The 18,928-nt window shown below is 31.1% G+C and overlaps 3 protein-coding genes across 3 annotated transcripts; all 3 read left to right on the plus strand.

The window, feature by feature from the left end:
* Positions 1–893: 893 nt before the first annotated feature.
* LOC114712985 (S-norcoclaurine synthase) lies at positions 894–2,266 on the plus strand. The gene is made up of 2 exons (XM_028897558.1): positions 894–1,097; positions 1,774–2,266. The coding sequence occupies exons 1-2, from the start codon at positions 914–916 to the stop codon at positions 2,079–2,081; spliced, it is 492 nt and encodes a 163-aa protein (XP_028753391.1). The 5' UTR covers positions 894–913; the 3' UTR covers positions 2,082–2,266.
* Positions 2,267–3,886: 1,620 nt separating this feature from the next.
* Positions 3,887–5,964, plus strand: LOC114712975 (S-norcoclaurine synthase-like). The gene is made up of 2 exons (XM_028897542.1): positions 3,887–4,123; positions 5,269–5,964. The coding sequence occupies exons 1-2, from the start codon at positions 3,937–3,939 to the stop codon at positions 5,574–5,576; spliced, it is 495 nt and encodes a 164-aa protein (XP_028753375.1). The 5' UTR covers positions 3,887–3,936; the 3' UTR covers positions 5,577–5,964.
* An 8,161-nt stretch (positions 5,965–14,125) lies between these two features.
* LOC114712971 (S-norcoclaurine synthase-like) lies at positions 14,126–18,265 on the plus strand. The gene is made up of 3 exons (XM_028897538.1): positions 14,126–14,172; positions 15,012–15,212; positions 17,680–18,265. The coding sequence occupies exons 2-3, from the start codon at positions 15,029–15,031 to the stop codon at positions 17,973–17,975; spliced, it is 480 nt and encodes a 159-aa protein (XP_028753371.1). The 5' UTR covers positions 14,126–14,172; positions 15,012–15,028; the 3' UTR covers positions 17,976–18,265.
* Positions 18,266–18,928: the final 663 nt, after the last annotated feature.

Here is an 18,928-nt window from a genome sequence, read left to right on the forward strand (position 1 = left end):
TTTCTCCTCCAATCCTAAACATAAGGCTTATTTTGTAATGTAAATTAAATATACTACAAAATGGATTTTATCTTTGGAACCGGAGGGAGTCTTATAATATCTACTCTTCCGGTCCTATTTATAAGCCACTTCCAGCATATTTTATATAGATCAAGAAAAATTTTAAATTTTATTAACTCGCATTTAAAATTCAACAACTTTTCAACTTTATCCCTATTTAATATTAGCTCCGGTCCTTAACATAGGAGCAAGTTGACTAATTTGAATAGATTAAAAAAACTAGTTAAGATAGTTATTTATAATAGATAGATATTATTTTTCCTAAAATATCCTTGCTAAGTGTATTGGTTAGAATTACTATTATTACAAGAACTGTTTTGAGAAAAAATGAATAAATATGAGAGACAAAGTGGATTGGAGTCTTATGTTTGAACTAAAATAAAAATCAAACGAGTTATTATATTAAGCACCGGAGGTAGTATGCATTATATCTCATTTTAATAAAATCAACACAATAATAAATAAAAGGTAAAATTGTACATCCATACAAAAAAAATTTCTCAATGCCTCATTAATAGGACTAAAAAATATATTCTTTCTCTATCCTATTTCAGAGAAGTATTATTGTTATTGTTGTTTTCGTTGTTATTACCGTTATTCCCATTTCATATACGTCCACACACTACTTGACAACATAATTAGAAGGAAAAAAAAGAAGAAGAAAGAAAACACAAATAAAGATTGGTTTGTACAGCATATTCCGGGAATCTTAAGGGGGCATTGTGATTAGCAATTCCTAAGATTTGTCGCTATTTATCGTTCATTGCGAGCATATAAATCACAAAAGACTCAGAATACGCACCCTATTTTGGATTAGAAGAAGCTAGTGAGTGCAGAAAATCAAAGGGAGAACATGTCTGGGAAACTTGAGCATGAGCTAGAGCTCGACGTGCCGGCAAGCACGGCGTGGGATCTCTTCGGCACGATCCGGATCGCAGAACTTGTTGAGAAAGAGATGCCAAGTTTGTTTCAGAAGGTGGAACTTGTTGAAGGTGATGGAGGAGTTGGAACCATCCTCAAATTGACGTTTGTACCTGGTAAGTATCTCGCTCGATTTTATTCTACTGGAATTAAGTTTTGTTGTGAAATGACCTAATTACGCTTTGTGACATAATTAGTTGCCATTTAACAAGTTAAGGTTCTTGTTATACTTGTTAAACTATTCTTGCCGCCATTGATATTCAGCAAGAATTTTTTTCTTGAAATTATTTAGATTGTTGTTATCATTTGAATTTCAAATTAAAGTCATTTAGGTAATTTTACTACAAAATTAAAACTTAAAACTAGTTTTTAGAAACTTTACCGCGCTTAGACGAGGTCGAGTAGGAGGTCTTGAATTGGGATATGCATATATACTACTTTTGATCCTTAATATAAGAGCTAGTTGACTAATTTGAGTAAATTAAGAAAACTAATTAAGTTAGTTACTTATACTAAATATGTATTGTCTTTTCAAAAATATGCTTGCTAATTAAGTGAATTGATTAAAACTGTTATTATTAAAGGGACTGCCTTAGAAAAAAATAAATAAATATGAGAGACAAAGTAGATTGGGGTCTTATATTTATGATCAAAATAAAAGTCAAACAAATTATTATATTAAGGACTAGAGGTAGTATATTTGATGGATATTTTTGTGCCTTTTTCAAAGTTATCCTTATCCTAATATTAATTGCATTGAGTAATTTGGGTGATATGAGTTCGATTGATTAGGTACGCCAGGGCCATCATTTTACAAAGAGAAGTTCACAAAGGTAAACAATGAGGATCGAATCAAAGAAACTGAGGTAGTAGAAGGAGGATACTTAGAATTAGGGTTTACTGTGTTTAGAATTCGTTTTCATGTGATAGAGAAAGGAGAAGAATCGAGCATCATCAAATCAACAGTTGAATATGAACTCAGGGAAGATGCTTTGGCCAATGCGCCTATTGCTTCTAACGCAATTCAATCCCTAGCAGGCATTACTCAAATGGCCAAAGCTTATCTCAACAAAAACAAGCTAGCCGATCAACCCAACTGATGATTAGTATTCCATGTTTAAATTGGTGGCTTTTTTTTTTTTTCTAGTTTAGAGTATCCTCAAGTTACTTTGAACTTGAAACTAATTTTTATCGAGAACGTTATATAAATCTCTATTTTTCTTTTGCAAATAAATCTGGTTTCAATTGTATTAAAATTACATAGATATATACTTACACGGCTCGTAGATACAAGTGTGCTGACCGTCAGTGATATGGATATGCTAGTTGTGATTGATATGAGCATGTTTGATTGTGATGATAAATATACTAATCATAAGCAATATATTCCTCTAGTTTTATTTATACGTTACTTCTAACATATTTTATACAGGCCAATAAAAATTTTAAACTTTATTAACTCCCATTTAAAATTTAACAAATTTTTAAATTTATTCCTAATTAATATATATTATACTCCATGGGAATAAAGTCAATATAACAATAAATTAAGGATAGAATTATACATTTATACATTCCTTTTCATGGGCTTTGTATATGACCGGCTTCATGGGCTTTGTATATGGACTCATCTGATGGGCATTACAAGAGTATTAGTTAGGCTTGTATCAGTATTAATTATTTTAAATAATTTTACTATGTATGAGATAAATATATGAAAGTAATTCATAATTTTATCAATATTTGACGGTTATAAACCATCAACTATACTAGCGTCATTTATGGTCACAAAAAATATTTGAAATTACTTGACGGTTCTAACTCCAAAACCATCAAGTATTGTGATATATACTTGATGGTTTTTGAGAAAGAACTGTCAAGTAATTCCCACAATACTTGACAGTTACTATGAATGACCGTTTAAGTATTGTGACTTTCCTTTTTAAAATACAATGGCTGCTTTTTTAGCATCCCCTCTTCATTATGAAAGATAGCCAGCAATATAACATACAAAATATAGAACCAAGCCAGCCATAATACAGAATCAATCCAATTATAAACCAAATACAAAATTACATTATATTTTAAAAAACTAAATGTCAGACAATGTCTAAATTAAGGCAATAAAAATTATAATATTGGACAAGCTAGTATGCATGAAAGGCAAAAGCAAAACCAAAGTGGGTAAGTCCTAAGCCAAGATCAAAATTGGCCAATTACCAAAAATTGTCCAAAATGGGCAAGTCCTAAACTAAAATTATAATTTTTATCTTGCAAACCGTAAAAGTAATATTTTTTTAGTGTGAATCCAGCCAAACCACCCCATAATACATTTTATAAAGAGAAAATGATCGAAAAGAAACCTGAAAATGACAAAATTTTAAATGAGGTTTGTTTAATTCTCTACATTTTAGCAGGTTTTAAAAACACTTAACTTGCAAATAACAATAAATTAATAATTTTTTGTAGGAATTTCTGATTTGGGATTATACAATTTTTATGTTCTTTTTCTGTCTGCTCCCTTTTATAATTGTAAATATTATTAATTAAAAAATAACATAATTTATTTAATAAAGATTATGTTAATATAGTAGTATTTCAAAAAAATTTAAAAAATATATAATTTTAATAAAATAAAAATAATGACTTGATTTGATTTATTTTCCGCAATAATATTCTTCCAATTCACTACATCCACACGCTACGCACTTCACAAAACGAAAGATAGTGGAAAGAAAAAATCAAATGAAGTTGAGGGCTGCGTAGATTTCTTACATCAAAGGGAGTCATTGTGATCACAGATTGTAAAGCCAGAAACATTTAATTTGTCCCCACATGACCCTCATTGTGATCATATAAACCACACAACTCAGAAGCAACTCAACAGAAACACAATACTTCATATTCTGCAGATCAAGCCGCGTATACTGTGTTTAGAAATCTTGCAGATCTGAGATGGCTGCTGGGCATCTTGAGCATGAGCTAGAGTTGGGAGTCCCGGCGAGCGAGGCGTGGGACCTTTTCGGCACGATTCGATTTGGAGAACTTGTTGAGAAAGAGATGCCAAGTTTGTTTCAGAAGGTGGAGCTTGTTGAAGGAGATGGAGGAGTTGGAACTGTCATCAAATTAACATTCGTACCTGGTAAATATATACTATCTAACTAACTAATTTAAGTAAGTTAAGAAAATTAATTAAATTGGTTATTTGTTAAACTTATGTTGTGTTGGTTTTCCCAAACTTATCCTGTTAAATCATTTAACATTGCTTGAAGCAAAACATATGCAGCTAATGGAGATAATAATTTAGAAAAAAATAGTAAATATAAGAGACAAAGTAAATTAAAGTCTTGTATGAATGCTCGAATTCAACCCCAATTAATTATTATTTTAGGAACATGAGGTAGTATTACTCTATAATATTTAATAACAACATGCTCTCGTTGTTGTTTCAATAGCCAATCTAATTAAATTCATCGAGATTTTATAATTTATAGCTAGAAAAATATTATGTAGGGTACATTAGGGCCAACTTTTATCCAGAATGTTATGCTAGCTATATTCAATCATTAATATAAGATCCAATTGTTTAATTTGAGAATTAAAGCAGTTAAATAAATTACTTAATTATGTCAAATGTTACATGATCTATCTGAAATACTTATGTGTATCACTAAATTATTATATATTCTTCCAGTTCTTAATATAAGATCTAATTAACTAATTTAAATAGATTGAGGATATTAATTGAATTAGTTAATATGATATATTTTTTTTCTAAAACATCCTAAGTATCTTCCTTAATTCCCTCTCTCTCTCTCCCCTACTTGAGTAATGTTGGAGTAACATCAATAGGATTAATTTGGAAAAGAATTAATAAATATATAAAATAGGTCTTACCTAGTATACCAACATCAACTTCCTAATTAGTTCCTACATTAAGGATCAAAGGAGTATCACTTTATAAGTCAAGTAAATTATTTTGAAAAAAAAAAGATAAATATAAGTACGTTAAAATAACTTATTTAGCTTCTTTGATCTCCACAAATTAATCAGTTCAGTCTTATATAGACTAATAATAGTTAATTAATCGGAATTGACTTGATTAATTCCATCTTATAAATAAATAAATTTTTGCTGATAAAATTAGATCGCAACGATACTCAAATATGATACAACAATCTTAGATATCATATAATTGTACACAAAAAAAAAAATTGCGTATGATATATACTTTTTTATACTCCTTGCTAATAATTGCAATTTCTTTGATCGTGTGAGATTAAATAGGTACACTGGGGCCAACTTTTTACAAAGAGAAGTTCACAAAGGTTGACAATGAGAACCGAATAAAGGAAACTGAGGTAATTGAAGGAGGATATTTGGAATTAGGGTTTACTCTGTTTAGGGTTCGCTTCCACATAATAGAGAAAGGTGAAGATTCAAGCATTGTGAAATCAACAGTTGAGTATGAACTCGAGCAAGAGGCTTCTGAGAATGGCTCTATTGTTTCCAATGCCATTCAAGCTCTGGCCAACATTGCTCAAGTTGCCAAACAACATCTCAACAAAAACAAACTTGCAGATACACCAAAATAAACCACATTTATGTGTATTTAATTAGGATAAAACTTCCTTTATCTTATGAGGTTTGAATCCAATATATGTGTAGCTTTAATTAGCTTTTTTTATACATATTCATGAGTTAATATCATTTTTAGTTCCTGAAATTTGATGTCATTTTGGTTTTGATCCAGAAATTTGCCTTTATTTTGATCCACCTAAAGATTTTTTATCCCTGAAATAGTATTTTTCTTTTGTCTCTAAAACTTTGATTCAAGGCTCAAAATACTGGTTTCAAATTTGAAAAAATCAAATTAAAATGAGATCCAATTTTGGGAACTAAAAAAATTATTATCCTTATATCTATGGATGGATTCTATGTAGCAAAATAATCATATGAAATTTATGTGTGCACTTGTTTTTAGTGTGTCGGCACGTAAAATTATCCAAAATTATTGTGTTTTTGTGATTTGACTGGAATTATTCAGCTTGCCATTTAATTAAAACAGATGATGTGATATTTTATGTATATTTTTGTGACATATTTCGACAAAATGGTGATGTGATATTTTATCAAAAATAATCCTATCAAGCAGTGAATGATTTTTCGTTATTAAAAAAGTCTGCTCTGGCTCATATTTTCAACAATTTCATAATTGTTGGAGATTTTAATAATATTATTAGTTTAAAAGAGGGGAAATTGGAGAAAACCCCATTAAAAATTTCATTGGTAAGAAGGTCAGGTAACAATAATCTGTCGAGAAATTCTTGCACGCTCTTGGAATGCCAGCTCAAATAAACTCTGACCAATCAAAAAATAACACCTCATTCAATTTTAATCCTGGCTAGCTCTTCTCATCAACGGATGATTGACGGCGCTACAGGAACGTGATCTTCATCTATTCACTTGGCTTCTCTAGTCACCATCGTTCTTTCGCGTTCCCTACCCCTACCTTTTTGTCCTCCTCCTTCCAGGCAACCCCATTCCTCTCTCTCTCTCTCTCTCAGAGTCAATCACCCTCCCACACCACCTCCTCCTTCTTCTTATGCGACACCGACCACGAATTGGTTTTTCCTAAGGTCACCCCTTCACCACCAATAAACAATCAATTGGTTTCTCGCACTGATCGCGAATTGCAGTGTTATCGGAAAGGTCGTCACCAAGTCATTGGATTCGTCTCTTTTTCCCTTCCTTCCCTTTCATTTTCTTCTCAAGGCTTTTCCCAGATTCTGAACTTTATAAATTTTAGACATTGTTTAATTGATTCCTTCATGGCCTTGGCTTTTTGGGTTTTGTGGGTAACTGCTTGGAGGGCCAAAGGTTTCTCGTTCTCATTATTCTCTTCATAGGAATGGGGGCAGAAGGCATGCGTGTGTGTGGATTTGCTTTTGTGGTGAAGGTGCTTTTGTGTTAAAAGGAATTTCTAAGGTTGAAATCATGTGCAAGTCTGTACGATGCAAATGCAAATGGAGGAGCAAGGTTTCATGGGTGACAGAAGAGGAATAATGCAGCAAAGAAGAGTAAATAATGGCGGTGACGGGAGAAGTCAAGGGCAAGTATAGGAATTGCGTTTCCTGTGGCGCCGTTTATGTGGACGGCCAAGTAGGATTAAAACTGAATGAGTTGTTATTTTGTAATTGGTCAGAGTTGATGTGAGCTAGTACTTCCGGAGCATACAAGAATTTCTCTAATCTGTGCATATAAAATCTGTAGAGAACTAGTAGTTTTTGCATGTAAAAATTTATCAAATCCTCTCATAAATAAATTTTTAATTAGAGAGCTTTTCCTAATTTTCTCAAGACCTAGAAATCAGTGCAATTTATTTTTGTTTTTATAAACAACTTGTGTACGGTTAGAAAATAAAATTTCCTACGTACATCCACACATATGCCTGAGAGTAACAAATAAACTGGACTACAAATTTTGGGGGGAAAAAATCTTAGCGAGGCATATTGTGACCACACAAATTAGAATTGTGCTAGGTACCTTACAAGACTTTTCCTCGCGTGATTTTTTTTTGTTTTGAGCATATAACCCACACAACTTGGAAAAATGCCACTCATCCAAAACAACAGAAGCATTTATATTTGGCGGAGAGAAGAAGCGTTTATATTTGGCGGAGAGAAGAAGGTACTCATGTAACCTCAACGATTAGATCAGTTGGATGGGACTGTTCTAACTTAACCGCAAGTCTTGAGTTTGAGACCTAAAAATGTCCCATCTTAGGGGTCAGAGACACCAACCTTAATGGTTCTTGTCATCTCTCGATTTGGATTAGTTTGAGCCCGTTATTGTGCTCGAAAGATGGCTTGACTCAAGATACCAGATGCCAACGCAAAAAAAAGTACTCATGTCTGGCATGGAAGGCGTGGGATCTCTTCAGCACGGCATGTCGGCCGGTGAGTGAGGCGTGGTTTCTCTTTGGCACCTTGTGATTTCGAGAATTTGTCGAGTAAGAAATGCCGGATTCTTCTTTTTTTCTTTTTTCTTTTTTTTGGCTACAATGCCGGATGTGTTTCTGAAGGTGGAGCTTGTTGAAGGTGATGGAGGAACTGGAAGTGTTATTAAAATAACTTTTGGTGAATATATTTCATTTTGTGTTTTATCATCACCATCAAATATAAGTTCTCTTGCCATAAACTAAGAGAAATAGACAGAGAGAATGAGAACTGTTTTGGGGCAAGAAGACACAGGGAACTGATAATGAAGTATAAAAGCATTTTATTAGATTCACTTTATATATTCTTTTCTCTGCCTAACAAATTGTCTGAAAGTATTCGTTGACGTTTAAAGTATTTACCTGTATCATTATTCTATATCAGCGTATTTAATGTTACTAAACCCCGAAGCTTTTGGTTCATAAGAAACCAATATTTACATACATACCTTAGGTCACTTGCTATTGCTAAAAACATGTTAGGGGCAGCGTCAATACTATCGATGTAATAAACTGAGGATTTCACCCCAAAATATATGACATCATCAAATGCATGGCATATCTTGGCGTGCACGTTTGAGATTAACAAATATTATTATTTATGTTTTAATTTGGTGGAAATTATCGAAAATTTATTGTACTTCATGCTAGTTTGTGCTTGAGATTATGCAAAAATTTTGTCTATCTTCAATTAGTTAACTCGAAACATATTTTTGGGTGTTTGAAACATCCCAAAAATACTTTTTAAAAATATTTTTTCATAAATCAAAATAAACTTTTTTATTTAGTTACTTCATATACCATGAAATCATTTATAAAACTATGATTTGGTTTCTACCCAAAGATCTTTTTTATCTCTTGATAATTTGAAATAAGTCCACAATAGCTACTCCATATAGTGTCGTAGTTCAAATTGTCCCATCCCAATAGGTCCTAATGATTCTAGGACGGGATGAGACAAGACAAAAATTTTCGGGACGGGATGAGACACAAGACAAGGTTGTCCCGTCCCGTGGTATATAATTTTTTTAAAAAAAATTTGCAAATATTTTGATAATTTGACGAAGACCACTCCCTTGCCCTAATTTCTAATACCATTCAGAGCTCTTGAGTGATGGCTTCTACTCCTACAGATCTCCCTCTCATCTTGGCATCTCGTGCCATGCGACTCCAACTACGCTCGTCATTGTCTATCACCAGCTCGTGCTCACTCTCCCGACGAGATCACCGATTAATTTTCTTGGGCCAGCGCCTCATTGTCACATTCCGGTCTCCCTCCCACCCTCTTCCTTCTTCTTCGAGTCTACTTAGCCTTCAACTCTTGATCCCTACCTTTTCAATCACTAAGGTAAGAAGGGTGCTCTCCTTATGCAATCTCCCAATCTGTCAAAATTATAAGACTCCCATGCTCCTGCAACTAATTTTCTTGTATTTGAGAGACCTGATAGCATACGAGGGATCCTCGAGCTGACTTATTAATTCTCACTGTGTCTCTCCCCACGCCAACTCTACTTCACGCAGGGACATGCAGGAGATGCTTACAGTCTAATTAATTTTTATTTTCGAAGCAATAATATGTGACCCAGAGGCCTTTTTGTCACATTTAAAAGTCAATATGTCATTCAAAGGCCCAAATTAAATTATGATCTAGACTTTCAAGGCCCAAAAAAAAATCAAAGAAACAAAGTCACAAGCCCAATAAAAAAATTGAATAAGGTCCAAAACCGAAGGGGAAAAAAAAAAAAAAGGGACGGGACGGGATGGAGTCCGGTCCTGTCCCTGTTCACCACCCATCCCGATGTCGTCCTGTCCTGTAAACACCCCTATAGTATCGTATGTTTAGCTAATTATAGCCTCCTAATATGACGTGATACTTTTGTCCTATTTTCATGAAAATAAGAGTATATATGAAAAAGAGAAATAATTATTGGAAAATAAATGTTCTGCCAATATATTTTTAAAAAACAAAGTAACTTTTCAAACATTATTGCTGAGATTATTATACTAGAATTTTGAAAAATATTTCAGCAAAAAATCAAAAATTATCAGACGTTAGTATTTGCTACCACTGAGATGATTGAATATTCGCCTTAGAACATTTTTGATGTATTCACTATTAAGAGTGATCGGTTTTAGTGACAAACAATCGAAAAATAATTTGATTATTTATTTATAAAGAATTATATATGTAAAGTATATACTAACTTAGGCTCAATTAAAAATAATTAAAAAATTATCTTATTTTTTTCCCAAAAAAAAATCATAGTAAATAGTTAGGTTCTAAGGACAAAAGGCTGTTTTCTTATATTAGTAGATCCAATTCTCCGATCAAATTTGAAGCCACGGAATTATCTCAAAAGTAAAAAATCACATTGATAAAATTTCATAACCATTATTAATAATGTAAATCACACATAACAATATGTGAATGAAAAATTAAACTTAATAAATATAAGCAAATGGATTTAAATTTTGTCTAAATTACCAAACGAAGCGTGTGCATCCCATCTTTCACAGGAAAGAAATGTTAGGCAAGAGCTAAAATGAATAAAAAATAAAAAATCTTTCAGAAATATTAGTTACATCCACACAATAATTTCCAAAAAGAGGAAACAAATAATAACAACTATGCATCCCATCTTTCACAGGAGAGAAATGCTCGGCAAGAGCTAAAATGAATAAAAAATAAAAAAATCTTTCAGAAATATTCGTTACATCCACACAATAATTTCCAAAAAGAGGAAACACATAACGACAACTATGAATAATTTTGTCAGAAGAAAACAAAAAATGTTATAATTAAGAGAGAGAGAAGACAATGAAAATTAGAAGGAAGAAGGGAGTGGCTTATGGTAGAGACAAGAAGGAAAAAACAAAAACAGAGTAGGTACACCAACCTTTGCAGTTGGGCTTAACGGCTCATGAAGGAGTAGAAAATGAGTGTAGGATATACCAATGAAGTTAGGGTCTAATGAAATAATTTAGTTTCTTATAATGTTTCCAATTAATGTTCGGCTTTTTACTATGAGAGACTCCTACATTAATGCCCAAAAATACTTGAAACGGTACTGTCTCTAATAGAAGAATATATGTGCCTAGTTAAAAAAATGAGTGCAGGAAAGGAAAACTTAATATAACCCTTTGGAATTTATAATTTTAAGCTAATCAACTCCCTTATCTTGTTATTTTAATTTTACTCCTATTAAATAAAAATGATTTCAAGATAATTCATAACATATACAATTTGAAATGTTCCAAGATTTGACCACACCTTACAGATTATCATTGTTATTTTGTTTTTATATTATTATCATCATTAATATTGTTAAGAATCTTCTCGGATATAAAGCTAACTTCATGATAACTAAAAAAATCGAAGTAATTCGCGATTTAATCTGACTTGTCTAATTATCGTTGTTGCTTTCTTCTTCTTATCATGCCTTTTATAGCCTTTATTAATCTTTCATTGCCTTGTATATGAGTGTGTGTGTGTGTGTATACATGAAAAATTAAGTTTTTTAATCTTCTAAATTTTAATCCAATTTCTACTTACTCTCTCAACTGTGACCAACTATAACTCAGTCTATAAACTTTAATTTCTGGGTTTCAAACTAAGCATTTTTATTGATTTTCTATTTTTAAACGAGAAAGGTAGGTACTAATAATTTAAGGATATAAATGAGATTGGAAGTTCTCAAAAGCACTTTAAAAAAATATTTTTACGTAAATAAAAAAATTTTCTCATATATTTATCTTAAACTTCATAAAATCACTTCTATAACTATAATTTGGTTTTTATCCAAACATTCCCTAAACTCACTACTTTCTATCTATGAGCGAGCTTTCTTGACATTAGATTACAATTAAGTTCATCGGCTTTGGCTTGGTACAAGCAAGCAATCTTTCATGTGAGGATGGACAAATATTTAGATTACTACAAGTTCATCGGCTTTGGCTCGGTACAAGAAATCTTTCATATGGGGGTGGACAAACATTAGAAAATAATTTCAACAAATTTTGATAAGTGAAAGGATCTTTGGCATGATTCACGACATCCACACAATACTTCTCAAAAAGTGTAGGAAACATTAAACGATTTTAGTTGGAAATTAAATGTTATGGAGCAATGGTGAACAAATTGGAAATCTAACGATTCTAAATACTACGTATCAGTTCTTAATATAAAAACGAGTTGACTCATTTAATTAGATTAAGAAAATTTGTTGATGGTCCATTTGGAATGACTTATAAACAAATTTTCAATAGCGATTTACAGAATACGAAGTAAGTATGTGAAAGGAGTTGTCTCAGCTTATATAAAACATACTTATAAGTGTTTATAAACGTGATTTCAAACAGACTTTAAGCTAGTTACTTATAATAAATAAGTATTATTTTTCTTAAAAGACCATTGGTAATCATGTGTATTAGCTAAAACTATCATATGATGAAACTTTTAATATATGTAACTACTATAATAACTACCTTAATAAAAATGAATAAATATGAAAAATAAAATGAATTGGGATCTTATATTTAGGACTAAGTTAGATATCAAATTAGTTCTTATATGAAGGATCAGAGGTATTATAATATTTGTCTCCAAAAACTCTTCCATTCAGGTCCTATATAAACGGCACATCTCAAAAGCAAATAAAAAGCATCACAAGCTAACTAGTGTAATATCCTAAATTTTATTTCAGGATTTATGTAAGAAAATAATAATAATAAAATAAAAATAAATAAAATAAATAATATTATATTATATTATTATAAAATAATAATATTTTATTTATTAAAAAAAAAGAAATAACTTTCCATCAAACTTTCAGTGGAGAGTGAGGAAAGAATTTATTACGAGGAGCTCCCCTAATAAATGTGTGGGGGATTATATATACCCCACAATTCAGTTTTCCATCAGGTGCAACAGAGAGAGAGAGAGAGTGCGGGAGAGAGAGTAAGGAGCATATCAAGAGTCTTAGTGAGGAAGAGGATAAGTTTTGAGGATAGTTTAGGTATATAAAATTACTTCTTTTTATGAAACTTTCTTTATAAATATTTTCTATATATTTTAACCTTTCTAATGATAGTATTACTATAGTTATTAGAGAAAATTTTAAACTTTAGGTGTGGAGTAAGTTTTGAGTTTTAATGAGTGTTAACCATATTGTAGATGTACTATAGTAAATCATTTTTACAAGTTTAGATTTGTCCATTTATTGGTTTAATATTTAAAAATTAATTTTTAATTTTAAAAAAATCTATTATTTATGATATATCTCTCTGGTCCTTAATATAAGACCTAATTGTTAACTTGATTTTAGTCCTAAATATAAAAATTATTTCTCATATTTATCAATTTTTTCTAAATTAGTTCTATGAACTTTCTTCAACCATAATCAAGTAGGAAAGAAGAGAAAGAGAAAATATTAAAGAAGATGATTATGGTGTTTTAGGAAAAATATATCATATTTCTTATAATTAACTAACCTGCCTACTTTTTTTAATCTAATTAAATTAGTTAAATATATCTTATATTAAAGACAGGAGAATTATCATATTTTTACTGATTAAAATTTAGTTAAATAATTTATCTGGTTATTTGACATATTATTGAGATTTTAATTAGTTCAAAATGTTAAAAATGTTGAGAATATATTATTAGAGAATTTTTTAAGTTTGAAACTTAACTTATAAATTAAAAATTTTATAAAATTAAATTAAATTAGAAATTTAACTAAAATATATGAGCTTAATTAATTAATTAGCTTATATTAGTATGCGGTCATATTAATTGTGTAGATTAATTATTGATTGAACACGAGATTGACCTTGTGGTCATCTTTTTTATTGTTTTGGTGAGAAGAAACTACTTTCTACTTGTTATATATGCTAATATATTATGTGTGAGTATTTTACTATTTTAGAATAATGATGTGCTATTTAGAATTTGAATGACTATGTTATAACTTTTGGGTTATGAAAATTTGTTCTGTGAGACTTTTGGAATTATGATTGAGAAGTTTAGAAAAATATATTATTAATATCTTATGGATTATATTAAAAAAAGATTGAGGCATTTCTTGTTATATTGTGATTAATTGATTATTATTTGGATTTTGAGTTGAATTATGTTCTATCACATGGTAAAGCTGCTATTGGTGCACATTGGTTAGCTTTCATTGTCCTCCATAGTGAGAGATATGCCTTTTTGGCTACTTATTCGTCTCTCATAGTGAGGAATATACCTATATGTCTGATTGATCCCTCATAGTAAGGGATAAATTTATGTGGCTTGTGTGTTAGCCCCCATAGTGAGGATTTAAATGATTGAAATTATCTTGCTATACGTGATTTATATTTTTATTGATATATCTATAATCCTTGAAAATTAATAATTGTTTCACTTGACGTCTGACAAGCACATGTTAATATGTATGATGAGTTGGAAAATTAGTTATTAAGACTTTTGTCTCAACCCGTGGTTTCTGCTATCTTCAGCTGATAGTTCAAGTGACGGGGGAAAGCTCCAGATGCTTAGTGTGTTGTTATAACTTCCATAGCCTCTCTTCTTTTGTCTTATGTACTGATTTATTACATATTGCCACATAAGGCTTATCTACTTTAATGCTGTAAACTAATACTTTTGATTACTATACTCTGATACGGGGGGCTGTTAAAAAGCCAGAGGCTTCTAAAACTTTGGATGTGACACTCTTTTGAAAGTGTTGACTTTTAATTAGTGGATTCCATAGCTTATTTTAAAATGATTTAACGGTTCATATATTTTAAAGCATGAGTTTTGTTTAGGCTAATGATTGAATAGTATTTCTGGATTTTAGAAGTCCAACACTTCAATTAATTATTGATATTATTCGTGATATAAGTTTATTTCTTTTAACTATAATAGTGATTTTATAATTTTAAGGTTTTTTCTATTATGATTAATCTTTTAAATAAATTATTTAATTTAATCTAAATAAGTTTTTAAAAGAACAACCGCCACAGCTAACATTCATATTTTTGAACAAAGAGTTTGAGAAAATCAACATGCATGGGAGTGTTGAACATGAGCCGGAATTGGGGGTGCCAGCGAGGGAGGCGTGGGATCTCTATGGTACACTTCGACTTGGAAAATTCCTCGAGAAAGAATTACCAAATTTGTTTCGGAAGGTGGAACTCGTTGAAGGTGATGGTGGACTTGGAACTATCCTCATTAAAACTCTACTCCCCGGTACATATATTTCATTATTTCTTCTTCTTCTTTTTGTTCTAATTATATTCAATTGTTTTAATGTTGAAGAAGAGAGCAAGAAAGTCAATAATAACACAATAATGAACGATTACAGACAAGAACTAGGTGAGGAAATTAATTGTATTAATAGATTTCCTAAATTTGATTTATTACTAATATATTCTTTAGAGAATTTATGCATGTATATTGGAGAAGTTTGTAACTTTCCAAGTTTGACTTGAAATTTATAACTATCATAAGGCTTCTAAACAAATTTCATTTAAACCTATACCACATAATTAGGAAAACAATTTTATCTTTTTTGCAAATCCTTCTAGAATAGTTACAAGTCAAACATATAAATTTATGACGGAAAAATTAATTTGAAGGTATTTATAGTTTTGTTCAATTTTGAATCAGGTCCCTAGAATTTTTTTTCTTTTTATTGACTCCTTTTAACTTTTTATAGCTATATTCCTCAGTCCTTACCGTTAGATTTGATTAACACCATTAAAAATTTCCACTAGCCAAACATGTTTGATGAAGATCTGCTCTTTCCTTCACCTTCATTTCCTTCACCATCATTCTTCCGATCCCCATCCAACCTCTCCATAAAAACCTTTCCTTTCTCGGTTGTAAAGTTAGGGACCCTCTTTGACTTTTTTTTCTGGCTAAAATATAACGATGGATGGAGTTTAGAAGACTTTAAGGGATGTCACTTTTACTTGCTTTTGTTTTTCAATACTGGTTTATTGCTTTTATTTTCTATCGAGTAAAAATCTTTTCATACTCTATCGTTTGCGCAAAAAAGATTCATGCAAACCTCCCCACTTATTAGCTATAGCCAAAGAACTAAATCAAAACTGTTTACAATGACGATCACTCACTCTCTCTCTGTTCGAGTGTGTGTGTATAATCTTAGTGAGGTCAAGAGAACTGTACCCTATCGAATTCGTGGCTTGCTAGTTAGAGCTATTCATTTGCTAGTTACACACTCATCACTCTTAAGTGAGAACTATTGGTGTTCCATTGAAGTTTTGAGGGCCTCTGTTTTTTGTGTTTGAAACAGAGCCGAACATAGTCTTTTACTTAACAAAAGTGCTAATCACTCTGAGTACTTAAAGGCGAGTTACAGTTATGCCCAAAGACTAGTCATGGCCGGTTCAACACTGTCTTCCACTTCTTCTACCCCATCTCTAATGACTTCTTTGCCTGCAAATTCATCGAAGAGCGCCTTCTCACCAATTCCCTCCATATTGTGACTACCTACAAAATGAACCCAACCACATGGCTCTCTTCCCCATACCCTCATATTCCTCAGATTTTTGACATCTTCAACAACGGCAATTTCCTCTATTGTTCTCTAGCTTTGCGAGCTCCTAAATCTCCTTGACCACATCATTGACCGTCCCTTGCTAGAGACTGGGGCCACTTCCACCATGAAGCAGATCCTCGAAGCAATTGTGCATTAGCATTTACAATCGGGAGTATGGTGTGGAAGGAGATGATGTTGAGCATTGAGAGAAGGGGAGGGAAAGAGCGTTCGGTCAGACTTAACGCTTAACGGGCTAATGAAAACGGTGTTACTCAGTATTTAACTGCAAGGACTGACATATATGACGGTGAAAAGTAAAAGGATGTAATAAAATGAAAAAAAAAGTTCAGGCACCTAATTCAAAATCAAGTTAAATTATAAGGACCTCTGAATTAATTATCCCATTTATGAATTACGTCGGGTGTTTTTACACCATTTTTTTTGGGTTGAAATTGTCAGTTGTAATTTTTACACAATCGTCAGTTTTCTTATTGAGCATGTTTTAATTACACAGAGCCCAGCCCAAGGCCTTGAGGTATGATTTGTGACTGGGCTAGGAATCCTAATTATTTTAGTTAAATCTAGTATATAAGTAATTGATTATAAAATATTAAATGAAAATCTCAAATTAATAAAAAGAAGGGGTAAAACTGCACTTTAGATAATTTAATTCTACGTAAGGTTTTATTTTGGTCATTAAATTTTTGTGAAGTGATTTTTCAGTTGTCTAACCTTAGCACCGTTAATTTTATTAATTACAAAAATAGATACTAAAATTATAAATTTTGACAAAACATTCTCAAATGTTACCATAATAAATTTAGTTTCTTAAAAGTAATAATGATTGCCACAAAAATTATCATTTGAGACTAATAATAAATTTAAAATTAAGAGATCAAATTAAAAATTTTTATGCAAAATTAGAGGATCAAAGGTATGCTTTCACCAAAAAAAAAATTGCACAAATATAGCATTCACCAAAAGAAAAGTTATTGTTGTGAAAATTTACCTAGCCGAACCTGACCCAATTTGATTAAAATATTAAATATAGGAATTTATAAGTCAATCAATTTATTGATGTTATTGTTGTTGTTAGTATTATACAACGACCAAACCCTAATTTCTCTTCTTCCCTATGTTTTCTTAAAATAGGTAAATTGGGGATAACTTTTACCAAAGAGAAGGTCACAAAGTTGGACAATGAAAATCGAATAAAAGAAAATGAGCTTATTGAAGGAGGATATTTGCAATTAGGGTTTACTTTGTTCAAAATTCAGTTTGAAGTAAAAGAGAAAGGAGAAGACTCAAGCATCCTCAAAACAACAATTCAGTATGAACTCAATGAAGAAGAAGAAGCAGCTTTAGCCAAAGCCCCACTTGTTTTCAATGCTATTAAGGAGGCTGCCAATGTTGCTCAACTTGCCAAAATTCATCTCAACAAAAAATGAAAAAAAAAATGAAAATCAAATAATTTATCTGTGTGAACTTCATTAGAATTATTCAAAATCTACCAACAATAGGTGATTTAAGCAATCTCGGTTTTAAAGTTCTCTTAAATTAAATAAGGGCTTTAAGTTTGAGTGATTCCAAAAAATTAAAAAGAAAAAAATTATCACTATAATGGCTTTACATTTATGTATTCCGCCTCAAAAATAAGGAACGGAAAGTTTGTGTTTATTTGAGGTTATTAAAGACTATTGTTTATGTATCTGTTTGAAATTATAGAAATATTCTTTTTATGCATGTGTTCTTGAGATATTTAAATTAATTAGTATTATTTTTTATATATTAGTTGACACCAAATCAATTTATCTCAGGTGCTAATAAGTTGTATTTCTTTTTAAAAAATAATCACGCGTTAATGTTAACCTTTTACCATTTTTATAAATTATAGATGTAAAACAATTAAACAATACAGCTCAATTAAAATATGATTATTTGGCCCAAAAAATATGAGGTGCGAATGAAGTACGCTCTTGTACTCGATCAAGTTGGGCCGGCCCAAAACCTGGACATAACAGGTGGGCTAAAATTGAACTGGTCTGCCATATTGGGTGGGCTATGGGTGAACCATCGGATTAACCCCATGCTTACGTGGATTTTGATTCATTGAGTTTTAAAAAAAAAAAATCCTTGGGAAAATTCACCACATTCACAAAATACTTCATAAGATAAGGAAACGACAAAAAAAAGGGGATTAAGGTACAAATCTATTCTGAAATTTTTTATTTAGGAGTATTGAGTATTCTGAAATTTTTATGGGTGTAAATTTACCCCCGAAGATTTAAAATTATAGTAATATTGTCCCTTCTTGTTTACAAATTTTCCCTTGTATTTTTTCTCATTTATTATTATTTTTCACTTATTCTCTCTTCTCATCTTTTTCATAAATAAGGGTGTT

The sequence above is a fragment of the Neltuma alba genome, unplaced genomic scaffold (assembly GCF_004799145.2).
Source record: "Neltuma alba isolate B1F8T4 unplaced genomic scaffold, ASM479914v2 tig00011406_pilon, whole genome shotgun sequence".
Taxonomy (NCBI): Eukaryota; Viridiplantae; Streptophyta; class Magnoliopsida; order Fabales; family Fabaceae; genus Neltuma; species Neltuma alba.